Source organism: Mustela lutreola, chromosome 2, assembly GCF_030435805.1.
Source record: "Mustela lutreola isolate mMusLut2 chromosome 2, mMusLut2.pri, whole genome shotgun sequence".
Taxonomy (NCBI): Eukaryota; Metazoa; Chordata; class Mammalia; order Carnivora; family Mustelidae; genus Mustela; species Mustela lutreola.
In genome coordinates this window covers 158,086,104-158,101,063 of record NC_081291.1, presented here as the reverse complement: position 1 = coordinate 158,101,063, position 14,960 = coordinate 158,086,104, and the positions used below count along the sequence as shown (strand labels likewise).

General features: G+C 38.1%; 1 protein-coding gene across 6 annotated transcripts in view; it reads left to right on the top strand.

Annotated features, from left to right (window-relative positions):
* The window catches only part of GTF2E1 (general transcription factor IIE subunit 1), a 45,630-nt gene that overhangs the window by 14,707 nt on the left and 15,963 nt on the right, over window positions 1-14,960 (top strand). For all 6 annotated transcript variants that reach the window (XR_009351113.1, XM_059163945.1, XM_059163943.1 and 3 more), the window contains exon 3: window positions 8,283-8,484. Coding sequence is in view for 5 of the 6 variants with exons in the window: in XM_059163945.1 (XP_059019928.1) it covers window positions 8,283-8,484 (202 nt within the window). In the remaining variant the exon portion in view is untranslated. The remainder of the gene's footprint in view (window positions 1-8,282; window positions 8,485-14,960) is intronic.

Sequence of the window (14,960 nt, the reverse complement as noted above, 5' to 3'; positions counted from 1 at the left end):
GTGGGCAGGGTCAGTTTAAGTTTTACTGCATAAACAACAAAATGGCTGTTCAACCGAGGTGAAATCACTCTGGCTAAATAGGCCCTTACACTAGGGTGAGGGTTTTGTGGTAGCAGACATTTGCCTTTCGCTGTTTCCTGGGCTAGCCTTGAGGATTTGGGCTGCAACATGGCTCTAGCTTCAGTACTACAGCACCTGTGCCATATCAAAGCAATTGGGCCTATTTTGATTTTTTTTTTTTTTTTTTTTTTTTTGGTAGGAAAATGGCTGAGTAATCCAGTTGCAATTAATACTCTTTGCAAATCTTTGACAGTGAATTTCTGGGCATTAGCTGATGACCTATTCATTGCATGTACTGGAGTAGAAAGGGAAAAAATATAATTTTAAATAATGTCTAATTGTTTAGGGAGTTGACTCCTATCTTCTGCCCTTTTCCTCAATTTTGATAAACTTCCAAAACATTTTCCTTTTCTCAAAGTAAGGAAGATAAACATTTTTTCACTTTGGTTTTATTTATATTTATTTTTCCTTGACTGAATATGCAGATAATTAAAATAAGTGTGATGTTTGCTAAAATGAATAGCATGTTAGGAAGAGTGAAGTGGAATACTTTGGCCAGCATAATAAATTTTCTCCTTCTGTGTTAAGCAAAAGAAAAACGTTTGAATTTTGTTGAATTTTTCTGTTTTTTTATTCTTTTGTTCCTAGCCCTTCTCTCCCCTCCCCACTCCATACCCCTGCCCTCAGTTTCATTTTTGTTTTTGCATTTTTTTAAATTTTGGGAGAAAGTTAAAATCATATAAACCACTTCTTTCTTCCTCCCCACTCTCATGCCAACAATTAGGTCTCCATTTCTTTTCTCATTTTTGAGAAAAGAGTCCCAAGAGTCCCAAGTCATAGAGTTGGGGCATTCATATACTATTGAAAGGAAAACCCTAAAATATAGTTTGAAATATCTCTTTGTAAAAGATATTTTTTCTCCCTACTTTCAATACCTATTAGTTATCTACAACTGGGTGTATTTTGATCTTCTGGTGAACCCGATGCATAAAGACTCAGCTGAATAAATGCTGGGCATGTAATAGGCATGTAATGCTTGTTACAAATCCTCTCTCCTGTTTTATATTTTAAGAAATTAGAACCTATGTATATACATGGGGGAAGTTTGCTAAATTGTAGCTGGCAGGGACGATAGGTTGGGAAAAGAATGTGTAACTCAGGGTAGTGAAGTGCATTTAGTTTTTGAGTTAGAAAGATTCATATTTGCATCCAAGCTTATTGATTTTTGTTTTTAAGTTATGACCTGGTAAACTTAAAACTCTGAGTTTTATTCCCTCATATGTTAGATTTGGATAATACAGTTGGTACAGACTTGGCTGTGAAGAACACATGGGAATATTTGTGAATAGCTTTCTTAGTTCTTTTGTGGTTTCTGAGTGTAGATAATCAAACAGATGTGTTATTTTTTGACTCTTTTTTTCTCCTAATCCCATCATTTGTCCTTTTTTGTCTGAGTCTCTGTAGACTCATTTTCTCCCTGCTGCCACATTCTTACATCTAATTTGCACATTCCCCTCTGGGTGGCTTGGTCACTGTTTCCGGTTTTTGCCTTCTTAATCTTGAAAGGAAAGATGTTACAGACCTCTGAGTTTCAGCTTGTTTGTTCTCTCATACTTACGTAGTATAATCAGTGCACACTACATAGTACAGAGTGGTCTAGTTACAAGAAAAGTTGGGATATTTATCATATTGATTATTTAACAGCAGCTCTCCACCAGAAGTATTTGTTAAAATTCCTTGCAGAATTTTTAAAATTTACATTCCTGAGCCCCACTCTAGACCTATTGAATTAGCATCTCTGGAAGGGAGCCTGCGTATTATTTAAAAGTTCCACTAGTAATTTTTATGTTTACACTCAGTGAAGAACTGGCTTGTTGGAAGATTATCTCAATCCACTAAGGTAGATCAATATTTACAAATGGTAGTTTTGATGGCCTCATGTTCTTTCCTAGAATCCTTCAATCACTTTTCTTTTACTCAAAAATCAAAATCAAAATGAGGCTTGGCATTGAAGCCTCACCGTGACCACCCTATGTTAACTATGATTCTTTTTGATAACTCTATTCCTACTACACCAAAACTGCAGTTAAGCATTATTTTCAACTACTTTTCTTGTGATGGTCTAGAATGTCCTATTCTCCTCTCCCTTTCCTTGAGCTCTACAACAATTGCTTTCAGCTAGAAGTCTTATTCCTTCTTTGAACTCCCGAACACTTAACATACTTTATTTTTGGACTGATCTCACATTAGTCTCTAGATACCTTTCATCTCTACTAAGCTTTAAGCTTCTTGCTGATGTATTTTGTGTCTTTGTGTGTTCTACCACCACCTACTCAGTAGAAGGGAACTTAGTACATAGTGTGTGCTAAGCCCCCCCCCACACCCACCCTCTCCACTGCCACCTCTTATTTTGAGAAAGGTTATTTGCATTTTTTAAACCTTTTTTTTTTTTTTCCAGAGAGGAAGGGAGAATCCTAAGCAGGCGCCGCACCCAGCACAGAGCCTAATACTGGGCTTGATCTCACAACCCTGAGATCATAACCTGAGCCAAAATCAAGAGTCAGATGCCTAACTGAGCCACCCAGGCACCCCAAACTGATTTTCATTTTTTAATGTTCACTGAAACTTAAAAAAAAAAAAAATGCTCTGGTTTATTAAGGTCATCTTAAGTCTTTTTCTGTAAAATGTAGAATTTCTTATTTTTCTTCTTGGATATCAGACCTTTCTTTTGACAGGATGGTTCTTATTTACAATTTGTGTTTTTGTGATAAACATAGAACTTAAGATGTCAAGCTGTCTTTTCCTTTTATAATGTTACCCAGACGTGATGATTGTTGGGAGACAGTACTTCATGATTTGTCACATGTTATGAATGTCTTGCAAGCAGAGGTAGTGACTGCCTTTTTTCTGTACTGTTCTTTTTCATGGATGTTTATTTAACGAGGAGCCTCAGAAGATATATTCTCTCTAGAGCAAAGGGCGAGTTTGCTTATTGTTCAGTATAATAAAAATAGAGTTTCCCTCCAGAGCACGTTTTCTTAGTGTCCAGTATCGTAAAGACAACATTACCTTCTAGAGCAAAGATAGGCATGTTTATGCTCTTTATAAGAAAGTTGTGTTCCTTAACTTCAGGGTCCCCTGTAACGTAACCCACTGCATGTACAGTTGTCACCCAGCCCTCTTTGCATCACTCAGTGGGAACTGGGGCTCAGAGAACTGGCACAAAAGCTGACACTGGCTACAGCTATTGCCATGAGTAATAAAGTTCTTTATTTTTGACCTAGGAGTCTTATGTCTTTCTCTAGCATCCATGAAACTGCAAGGATAATTTGTTAACTTACAAGTAGGATAAAAATCTCAGATCTTCCATAGTTCTTGACAGTAGTATAAAAGCTACTCTTCTCAGAACGGCAAAATAGGCCTTGCTGTAAATAACTTGTTAAATCTTAAATCTAAAGTAAGCCTGGGTCTCTGGAAGCTTACTGGGATTAGGTTAGAATTCTTATGACTATATACTATCTTCTCTCTTCCCCTTCTTTTATTTTTCGTAAAATCAGATCAAGTCAAGTTAAAGGACTGTTATTCTGAGATTTCCTTCTGTCAAATGATGATGTTAACTGTAATCTCCTTTTTTCTCTCTCTTTTTCCAAAATAAAAGCATTGCTATTTTATATGGAGGAACTACACTGACAAGCATGTTGATTTGTTTACTTAGCTGAAGTTTGGAATGTATACTGTCTTCAAAAGAGAAATGGGATATTTGAGAAGATTTTTTTTTAATTTGGTTGTAACATGACAATTTTAATGATAGATAACCTGAAAAATTGATAAATGAAATAATATGTTGGATGGTGACAAATGTTAAGGGGGATAAAGGGAAGACAACAATGCTAAAATTTTAGATATTGTTGACTAAGGAAGCCTAACTGAGGACGTTTGAGTGAGGAACTGAAGTAAGGAAACAAGCCATTTGACTGTCTGAAGGGAAAACATTCTGAGCAGAGTGAATAGTCAGTACAAAGGCTCTACAGCAAAGTCTCTGTGTGGTGCAGGACATTGAGGAGGCTGGGCTGTAATGCTTTGAAGACGTTATGTTCAGAGGATTATAGTGTTACCGTTTGTCTTAGCTGTCTTTCTGTGTGCCTCAAGAGAACATTTGCTTTTTGCTTTTTATGTTTATCTGTTAGGTATTTCATTTGAGGAAGGGGATTTTTTTCCTTTAAAAATAATTTTGAAAACTACTGAATTAGATAACTTTTCTGCATTATTCTTTAGTTTTCATTCATGGTCTCTGAAAGTGCCCATCCATCTTTCAATAGTGAACCTAATCCCACATCAGTGTGGGCTTTTTTTTTTTTTTTTTTAATTCAGCAGGTATTTGGACTCTGATTTAGACTTCATATGATTTATTTTTTTCACTTTTGTGTGGATTATATTCTTTATGTTTTTGTTGAAGAGAAGAAGCTGAGGCAGCCTGGAATAGTTAGAGAATAAGAGAGCATACCAACTAAAACCTCTCCAGCCAAGTTTTCTAATTATCCTTTGTTACTAAATGTAAAAGCTGGTTTTCAGTTCTTGTTGGCCTTGGAAATTAACACCATCCCATTTCCTCCTTGAGACATCCTATTTTTCTGGTTGTACCTTTTATCTCAAGGCTTCCTCTTATTTGGGTTTATATCTTGATTGCCTGTGCTATTCACTCTTCTTACCTTTTTAGATACTCTGACTTACTTTTTAGCTTTGGTTACCTCTATATTGTTGATTCGCCATCAGAATTTCTGTAAATCCCATTCTTGAACTCTACGTGGTTATAAGAATTAGCTTCTAAATTAAAAATAGAACGTCCCTATGACGTTCTGTATGTACTCCTGGGTATTTACCCCAAAGATACAGATGTAGTGAAAAGAAGGGCCATCTGTACCCCAGTGTTTATAGCAGCAATGACCACGGTCGCCAAACTGTGGAAAGAACCAAGATGCCCTTCAACGGACGAATGGATAAGGAAGAAGTGGTCCATATACACTATGGAGTATTATGCCTCCATCAGAAAGGATGAATACCCAACTTTTGTAGCAACATGGATGGGACTGGAAGAGATTATGCTGAGTGAAATAAGTCAAGCAGAGAGAGCCAATTATCATATGGTTTCACTTATTCGTGGAGCATAACAAATAGCATGGAGGACATGGGGAGTTAGGAGAAGGGAGTTGAGGGAAATTGGAAGGGGAGGTGAATCATGAGAGACTATGGACTCTGAAAAACAATCTGAGGGATTTGAAGTGGTGGGGGGGTGGGAGGTTGAGGGAACCAGGTGGTGGGAATTAGGGCACGGATTGCAAGGAACACTGGGTGTGGTGCAAAAAATAATGAATACTGTTATGCTGAAAATAAATTGAAAAAAAAAAAAAAAAGAATTGGCTTCTAACATATCCATTTTGATGGCCAGTGGGCAATATGGATTCAGATATCTAAAGCAACTTTTCATCTTTTCTCTGCAAAGCAAAAAGAACTTGTTCTTTCTCTATTTTGGTAAATAATATCCTTATCTAGTTGTTTAAGCTAGAGTTTTTATGTTGATGTCCAGTAGTTAAAGACCATAGGGTACTTTGTACCCATAGGTAAACAAAGTTGGGTTTATTGATGCTTTCTGCAGCAAAGGAAGCCACATGGAGTACCATGGAGTTTCTTGGGAAGACCATGCTTTACAGACTTAGAGAATTTGGGTTTTGATAGGTAATTTGGAGAGAATTCAGGGAAATGGTGGTGGTTTGTTTTGTATTGGGTACTGTCAGGAATGGGGATAATTCTAGGATTTGGGTGTCTTAATAAATCTTATCTAGGGGATGAGGACAGGGTGAGACTAGGACTGTAATTGGTAAAGAAGTGACAATCACTCATGGCAGGTGGGATTTTTTTATGTGATTACACAGAGACCTTGCTTTTGCTTATACTCTGTCAGACTCAGACTCAGACAGGCTTGGTTTTGCCTCACTTCCATCATGTACACAGAAGACTTCAGCTGATGTTGGTAACCTGTGAGATTCTGTCTGACAGGAAAACACTGCAGCCTAGCTAGGAGTGCCGGGCCACCTCCTTGCTATAAGGGGCTGCTTTTCTCTCTTTCTTTCTTATTTGGAATAGATATAAAATGTCAGGTACCATTTTGGCAGCAAGAAGATGAATGAAGAGTATTTTAGACAGGGTATATGGGCAAAGAATTTGCATGATATTGGCTATTTATGTGAGAAGTGGCAGTGAAACTTACTCTACTTGAAATGTATCAATAGGATCTAGTGTTACTTTGAGTTAGAGATGCCTACTCTGTTTACTCCTTACTAGGAAAAGAGGGGTTTAGAGCATGTCTCATCCATATGTATCAATTACATATAGAGCTTTTTAAAGCTAAATGTTTGCATGCTTAATGTGGGCCAGGCACTAAGTACGTAGATTATCTTTTTTAATCCCTCAGGTAGATTGGGTTAGAAATGAAATGTGCATATCTCTGGCATTAGGAACCAAACTGGAAATCCAAGTGAGGCTACTGGTATGGACTATTAAGTAATGTTTAAGAGTGTGAGTTTGGGTTTGATTCCTCCCTACCGACAGTTATTAGTTATATGATCTTAAGCAATTTACTTATCCCCTTAGGACCTCTGTATTTATACCAACCTCTGAGGGTTAGTGATAACTTAGTAAGTACAAGATATACAATAGCTGCTATAACTGCTTTTATTGGCTCTGTGACTTTGAACCAGTCACAAAACTCCTTGGAGGGGTGCCTGGGTGGCTCAGTGTGTTAAAGCCTCTGCCTTCGGCTCAGGTCATGATCCCAGGGTCCTGGGATAGAGCCCCGCATCCGGCTCTCTGCTCCGCAGGGAGCCTGCTTCCTCCTCTCTCTCTCTGCCTGCCTCTCTGCCTACTTGTGATCTCTGTCTGTCAAATAAATAAATAAAATCTTTAAAAAAAAAAAAAAAACCCTCCTTAGAGCCTCAGTTGTGATGTCACTTTATAGGTTTGGTATAAGGATCAAAAAGTATACATGGAAGTATTTTATAAACAGAAAGCACTATACAAATAAATATAATATCTAGGATATTATCTTTCAAGTATTTGAATTTACTTGACAGGTAAAGGACTGTGGTTGGGTTATGATGTTTTTGGGCCAAATTATAGAGTATTAGGCTGAGAAGTTTAGATTTAATATTGTTGACTTAAGAAATTCAGCCACCAGAGGTGCCTGGGTGGCTCAGTTGGTTAAGCATCTGCCTTTGGCTCAGATCGTGATTCCAGGGTCCTGATATCAAGCCCCATGTTGAGCTCCCTGCTCAGCAGGAAGCTTACTTCTCCCTCTCCCTCTGTCTGCTGCTCACCCTGCTGTGTGCGCTCTCTTGCTCTCTCTCTCTTTCTCTCTCTCTGTCAAATGAATAAATAAAGTCTTAAAGAAAAAAATAAATTCAGCTAGACAGACTTAAGAGCAGGGGGATGAGAGGACAAAAGTGGTGGCATAGGAAACTGGAATTGGAGAGGGAGAACCTAGGGGTTCAAAGATCAGATTGAGGCAGCTGTTTCAGGCTAAGTAATGGTGGCCTGGATTAGTGAAAAAACAGTAGATGTGAAAAATCTGAGATATTTCTAAGGAATTACTACAATATAGTTATGAGTTAAGTGTGAGGGATATAGAAGTAAGAACAATAAAGACTTCTTGAACTTTAACTTTAGAAATGGATTGGTTAAGTATGTTTAGGTATAAATGGTTAAGTTTGAAAAAACAGCCTTGTGACAATGTACAGGATGCCTAGGGACTTGGCTTTAGGTATTGTTTGGCTTTCCTTATAATGCAGGTCCCAATTTGTAATGTACAAAAAGCAAGGCAGTTGGAGAAGGGTACAGGTTTCAGTGGTAAGTTGTAAAAAATTTGGTTTTAAGTATATTTAAATATAAGTATGTTAGAAGTATGATGAAAAACTTTGCTGTGCTGCAGGTAGAAGTGAAATTACCTTGAAATGCATTAAAAATGATAGATGGACAGGTATGTGATACGTATTGATTGTAGAATCTCATTGGCAGGCACATTGATGTTCACTGTAAAATTATTTGAACTTTTCTGCGTTTGAAAGTTTCAATAATAACATGTTAGAGGAGGATAAAGATACAACTCTTTGGTAAAAAAGTAGTCTTGAGAATTTCTCTTGCCTGACCTGAGACTTTTGTTTCCTCTGTAGGAACTTTCCGCTGTACTTTTTGCCATACAGAGGTAGAAGAAGATGAATCAGCAATGCCCAAAAAAGATGCACGCACACTTTTGGCAAGATTTAATGAACAAATTGAACCCATTTATGCTTTGCTTCGGGAAACAGAAGATGTGAACTTGGCCTATGAGATACTTGAGCCAGAACCCACAGAAATACCAGCTTTGAAACAAAGGTTAGTGTTGACCTGTGCTCTCACCAAGAACACTTTTAAACTGACCCTTGTTTTAACTCCCAGTACTTTTGAGAGTAGTAGTGAGTTAAATAATATACCCCCGACGCTAAAAGCGGGTGTTACAGAGTTTCTCAGTTTTACCACATTTGTCTTATTAACTTGTGCCTGTGATGAAATTTGTTTGTACTGAAAGCAGAATGGTGTGGGCCTTGGGCAAAAATCTTCAAATAGTCAAGTTTGACTTTAGACCCACTGCAAATCAGCCAATTGTTAGCTAATCCTAAACTGGAAATGCCTCTTGGGGATATTTGAATTTTCTTAGCCAAGTCCTGAAGGACGAAGTTCTTTGAGGAATAAAGCATTTGTGTGCTCTCTCTCTCTCTTTTTTTTCTTTACTTTGAAGCTTTAACTGTACATTTCTTGTCTTAGTTTTCAGTGTAACTTCTTTGAAAGTAAAGTATAGTAGTTATTACATATGAGTTAATACTTTTTACTGTGGTTCCCTGTTTTTATTAGTGTGCCTTAAAGTTTAAATTACAAAAGTAACCTTGCTTTTGGTGTGCCATAGAAAGTTGTTTATATTCCTTTTTGGAAAACATAAATGTGAATTGGGTTAGGGAATGTTCTACTCTGCCCATTTTCTGGGCAGAGGCTTAGAGTTGCCACATTGAGGCTTACAGTTTATACCTTTCCATAGAACCCAGTGTTGTAACTGTATGGTTTTCAGGAGCACTCTCAGTATTGTATATGCTGTGGTACTGATGTTATAGAAAAGCCAATTCTGGGCAGTCCTGAGCAACTTGAGTTTCTTTTGGATGGTTAAAAACCATCCAATTGTATGGAAAGTTTTATGTCTATATAAGTTGTTATGAATTTTCTAGCCTAATGTCATGGATTAGTTAGATGCCTTTATCTGTGATAACAGAAAACCAAACTAGAGGTGGCTTAAACAGTAAGAAAAACCTGCCTGCTATCACCAGAAATGCTGAGTTAGTATAGTTCAGAAGTAATTTCACAGCTCAGTTACATACTCAAGGATCTAGATTTGTTCCATGTTTATGCTCTGATGAACTCAGCCTATTGGTTTTCCTCTTGGGACCACAAGAGGGGCTAGCCTATGATGGCTGTGTCTTTCTTTCTGCAAGTCCAAATGTAGAAAAGGGAACTGCTTCTTCCTGTTGTCCTCTTTGAAGTTTGAAGAAGGCTTTCCCAGAGGACAACCTTCATCCTATTCTATCCCCCATTGTCTATCAGAATTGCTGCATATGTTTATTTCTAAACCAGCATCTGGCAAAGGAAGTGAGATCACATGATTGCTGCTTAGACTAGTGAGGGTTTACCTCCAGTAAACCCTCTAGTGAGGGTTTACCTCTTAGGGCTGGAGAAGACCCCTGAGTCTTTTGGAGCAAATAGCCATTGGTATTTGAATAAGATCAATAAGCAAAGAAAGAAAGAAACCACAATTGGTAGGCAACTAATATCATCCACATCACAGATACCTTCTAATTTTTGTACTGGTCATTTGGTTTCTTATCAAGAAGTATTTTTTAGATCTCTGTTGGCTTAAGTAATACCATAACCCTGACATAGAAGCCTATGAGGAAATTGATTTTACAAAAACATAATTTTCCAAGCCTCTGGGTTATTTCATGTTGAAATATGCTTCAACATTCTCTGATTGTTTTCTACACAATGTAATAGTATCTGTGAATTATTCTTGTGTTTCCTTCTCTAAATATAGTTATTTTTCTGTTTATAAAGATGCTTTCCCATTACAATAGCATTCATGCAGCATACCACCAACATCCCATCTCTAATATTCTTCTCCTTACACAGTTCATCTCCCATTCAAGGATTTGTATTTATAAAAATATCCCTCACTCCATGCCAGAGACAAGTCTTGGTGGTATAGCAATGCTAGAGGCATGACAGTAGCTCTGTATCTAGTCACCTGGATTCTCATTAGGAATGATGGTTACTCCAGGGATGAAGAAGAATCAGGAAACAGAGGAAACAGACTGATCAGGAAAGGGTGACAGGTTGGTCACTAGGGAAGAAAGGCAGAAATGGAGGCAGGCAAGAGAGCTAGAATGGAGTAGCTGGAGCTGCCAGCCAGAAGTAAGTCCAGTTGCTTTCACGTGGTCAGGAGAAGGACTATTGGAACTGGGTTAGAAGGTGTTACCTTGGCTGAGATGGTCTCACCAAGCATTTGACAAGCTCCACTGCTTGGATATGACATCCTGGAAATGGTATTGATCTAGCCTTTCTGCACTGTAGGATCTGCTTCAGAGCATAACAGTTGTATAATAGCTGTCTTGCTCCTGGTATAAGAAGAAAAACATCAAATAGGATAGTATGAGAGTTCAGAGATGATAGTAATTAATTGATTAAAAAAGAAACAAGTGGCTTCATTGTTACTTGGGTTACTGATCTGTAACCAATTAAATTCTAGCTAATCCCTAGATTAGAAACCAGAGGCTGCCTCTGCAGAACTCTTTGTAGTCTTAACTCAAGAGCTGATGGACAGTTCCAGCCTTTCAGCAAGTCAACCCATTGGTGATATTTAAAAAGTCTCTCTCTTAAATGGAATTTTTTTTTTTTGTCAGCAATCTCTTCCTTTTTTGTCATCTCTTACCTAAAACTCACCTTAAAGATCTTTAAAATTTTAATTTTGAAATATTCCTCCCTCACCCCTGAGTGAGTTATAGGTCTTAAAAGTTCTAAAATTTCTTAAATGATGTAAAAAATTTCAAAACTGAATTGTCACTTTTGTCATCTTTAAGTAGAATGTGTACATTCTTTCCATAGAAGAAATTTAAATATGCAGAAGGAGTGAACCTACCTGTCTCTCATCTTGATTATCTTTAGTGTCACATTTGCTATTAGATTTGTCTGTAACTGTTGTAAAGGTAGAAATGAAATCTGTACACTCAACTGTCCATAGTTAAAAGTACCTTTTATTTATTTTTAATTTTATTTTTTTATTTTTTCAGTTCCAAGATTCATTGTTTATGCACCACACTCAGTGCTCCATGCAAAACATGTCCTCCTTCATAGTCACCACCAGGCTCACCCATCTCCCACCCCACTTCCCTCCCAATCCCTCAGTTTATTTCTGAGAGTCCACAGTCTCTCATGCTTTGTCTCTCCCTCTAATATCCCCTGGTTTACTTTTCCTTTCCTTTTCCTAATGTCCTCCATGTTATTCCTTATGCTCCACAAGTAAGTGAAACCATATGATAATTGACTTTCTCTGCTTGACTTATTTCACTCAGCGTAATCTCCTCCAGTCCTGTCCATGTTAATACAAACTTGGGTATTCATCCTTTCTGATGGCTGTGTAATAGTCCATTGTATATGTGGACCATATCTTCTTTATCTATTTGTCTGTTGAAGAGCACCTTGGCGCTTTCCACAGTTCGGCGATTGTGGCCATTGCTGCTATGAACATTGGGGTACAGATGGCCCTTCTTTTCACTACATCTGTATTGTTGGGGTAAATACCCAGTAGTGCAATTGCAGGGACATAGGGTAGCTCTATTTTTATTTTTTTGAAGAATCTCCACAGTGTTTTCCAAAGGGGCTACACCAACTTGTATTCCCACCAACAGTGTAAGAAGGTTCCCCTTTCTCCACAACCTCTCCAACACTTTGTTTCCTTTCCTGTTAATTTTTGCCATTTGTGTAAGGTGGTATCTCAGTGTGGTTTTGATTTGACTTTCCTTGGTGGCTAATGATGATGAACATTTTTTCATGTGTTGTTAGCCATTTGTATATCTTCTTTGGTGAAGATATACACTTTGGTGAAGTGTCTGTGTCTTCTGCTCATTTTTTGACATGATTATATGTTTTTTGGGTGTTGAGTTTGAGGAGTTCTTTATGGATCTTGGATATTAGCCGTTTGTCTGTAGTGTCATTTGTGAGTATCTACTCCCTTCCTGTGGGTTGCCTCTTTGTTTTGTTGACTCCTTTGCTGTGCAGAAGCTTTTGATCTTGATGAAGTCCCACAAGTTCATTTTTGCTTTTGTTTCCTTTTCCTTTGGAGACATGTCTTGAAAGAAGTTGCTGGGGCCGATATCGAAGAAGTTACTGCCTATGTTCTCTTCTAGGGTTTTGATAGATTCCTGACTCACTTGAGGTTTTTCATCCATTTCGAGTTTATCTTTGTGTATGGTGTAAGGGAATGGTTGAATTTCATTCTTCTATACATAGTTGTCCAATTCTCCCAATACCATTTATTGAAGAGACTTTTTTTTCCCCCACCGGATATTTTTTCCTGCTTTGTCAAAGATTATTTGACCGTAGAGTTGAGGGTTGATATCTGGATTATCTTTTTAAAAAGTTCTTCCACATTTAAAGATTTTTAGGGGGGCACTTGGGTGGGTCAGTCAGTTGAGCATCTAACTCTTGATTTCAGCTCAGGTGGTGATCTTGGGGTAATGGGATCGAGCCCTGTGTCCGCCTCTCTGCTCAGCGGGGAGTCTGCTTGGGATTCTCTGTTTCCTTCTCCTTCTGCCCTCCCCCATCTAAAATAAGTAAACAAATCTTAAAAAAAACTTTTTTTTTTTTGTTTGACTTGGGGTGAAATCCCTCCTGCTTCAAACTGGAGTAAAACTGATCTTGAGTTTCCATAATGGAGTACTGAAAACTAAAACTTTTAAAAGTAATCCCATGTTAACATTTATTTTAAATGTCCTGTTCTTTTTCTTTACTCTTCTTGTTCTCTACTCAAGTACTGAATACTTGTTGACCTTCAGAATATAGTTTTCAGATTTAATGCTAAAGATGGAGCATCGGTGAAAACAGTGTGTTCTAGGTTATAGAGAGAGAAAAACAGTAGCTTCAGAAAGAGTGAGGAAATCATTTAAGAGTCTGGATGAAGGAGAGAAAGATAAGGACAGATGTAGTTGGCCAGGTCAGAGCTACAGAAACAGTGAGTGGGTGTAGAGAGACAGAAAAGGCATAAGGCTAGCTCAGGGAGACATATTTGGGGCAGACAGGCTCAATGCAGCAAGATAAGGATGCTGACTGAGGATGGAAGAGACATGAAAAGGAGTCAGAGAAACTGGGTAAGATAGGAGAGGGTCAAAATGTTGAGTGAGCACAGAAACAAACACAGATCAGATTGAAAGAGAAAGGAAGAGAAAGAAAAGTGAATGCTCAGGGGAGATCTGAATTCAAAAAGCTAATTTATACCAAAGTGCAAACAGCAAGACTCTAGTGAAGGCAGTGACACAGCCTTTTAGAAGACAACATGGAACAGGATAGAGATAGAAAGTGACTAGGAACAGATAGGGATTAAATTGAGACAGACACAGTAATAGGGCAAAAAGTAACATTAGATAATTGTAGAAAGAAAGAACAGGTAGAGAGAAACCAGTTATTTGCATCTGTAACATAAGACTTTTAAAATATGATGTGCAAATAGATAGATGGGATATGGAGAGATGCCTAGTAGGCCTAGACTCAGAATGGGAGAATAAACTGGTACAAAAGCTATGTGACAGAATGGTTTACAAATCAGCCCTGGGTACCGCTAGAGGCAGGAGTTGACATGATACAAAGGCTATGGGAAAGAATGGTTTATAGAGCAGCTCTAGGTACCACTAGAGGCATAAATCATTGTGGTTTGGATGACTGGAAAGAGCACTTTTTTTTTTTTTTTAAATAGCAGAAGTGGGAGGGGGCTTGTAAAAATCCAGAGGAAGAACAGGAGAGATAGGATAAGCCATGATTACCGCCAGAGGATGACCAGACATAGTATTCTCAGGGAGAGATGTAATTGGCCCGTCAGATACATGGACAGAGATGTACCTCAGAGAAACCTCAACCAAGCATGAGACCAAAAACTCAAGTAGATACAGTGGTCCCAGGAAGAAGTGAAGAGCAATGGAGTAAGCAGAGATGAAGTAGGACCAAAGAAAAGGGAAAATAGTGAATGGTTTCTGAGAGAGTGGAGTTGGACAGGGCATAAAGCCAAATGAGTGTTTATTCATTAGGCACAATGAGACAGGTCTCCACGCAGAAGGTAGTGTAGGATCCATGGAAGAGATTCAGAGAAAAATGGAAGGAAGTAAAGGAGAAGTGGGCCAAGAGAGTTAGTAGACACTTAAAGGAATATAACAAAAGGTATCAAGAAAAACACAGAGCGGGCACTAAGTAAGCAGATAGTTCATGAAACATGGAGATAGTTTATGGGATAAAACATAGAGATTAAGGAAGAGCTATGCATAGAAGTTCATGTAGAGAACACATCAGTAGCAGGCAGAGAAAGACAAGGCCTTCAGCTCAGGTCATGATTCCAGGGTCCTGGGATGGAGCTGTATGGTGAGATTCCTGCTCAGTCAAGAGACTTCTTCCCGCCTGCCCCCTCCCCCCACTTGTGCTTGCTCTCTCTCTTTCTAGTGCACTGTCTTCTCTCTTAAATAAATAATAAAATCTTAAAAAAAAAAAAAAAAGAATGAAGAACAGATTGA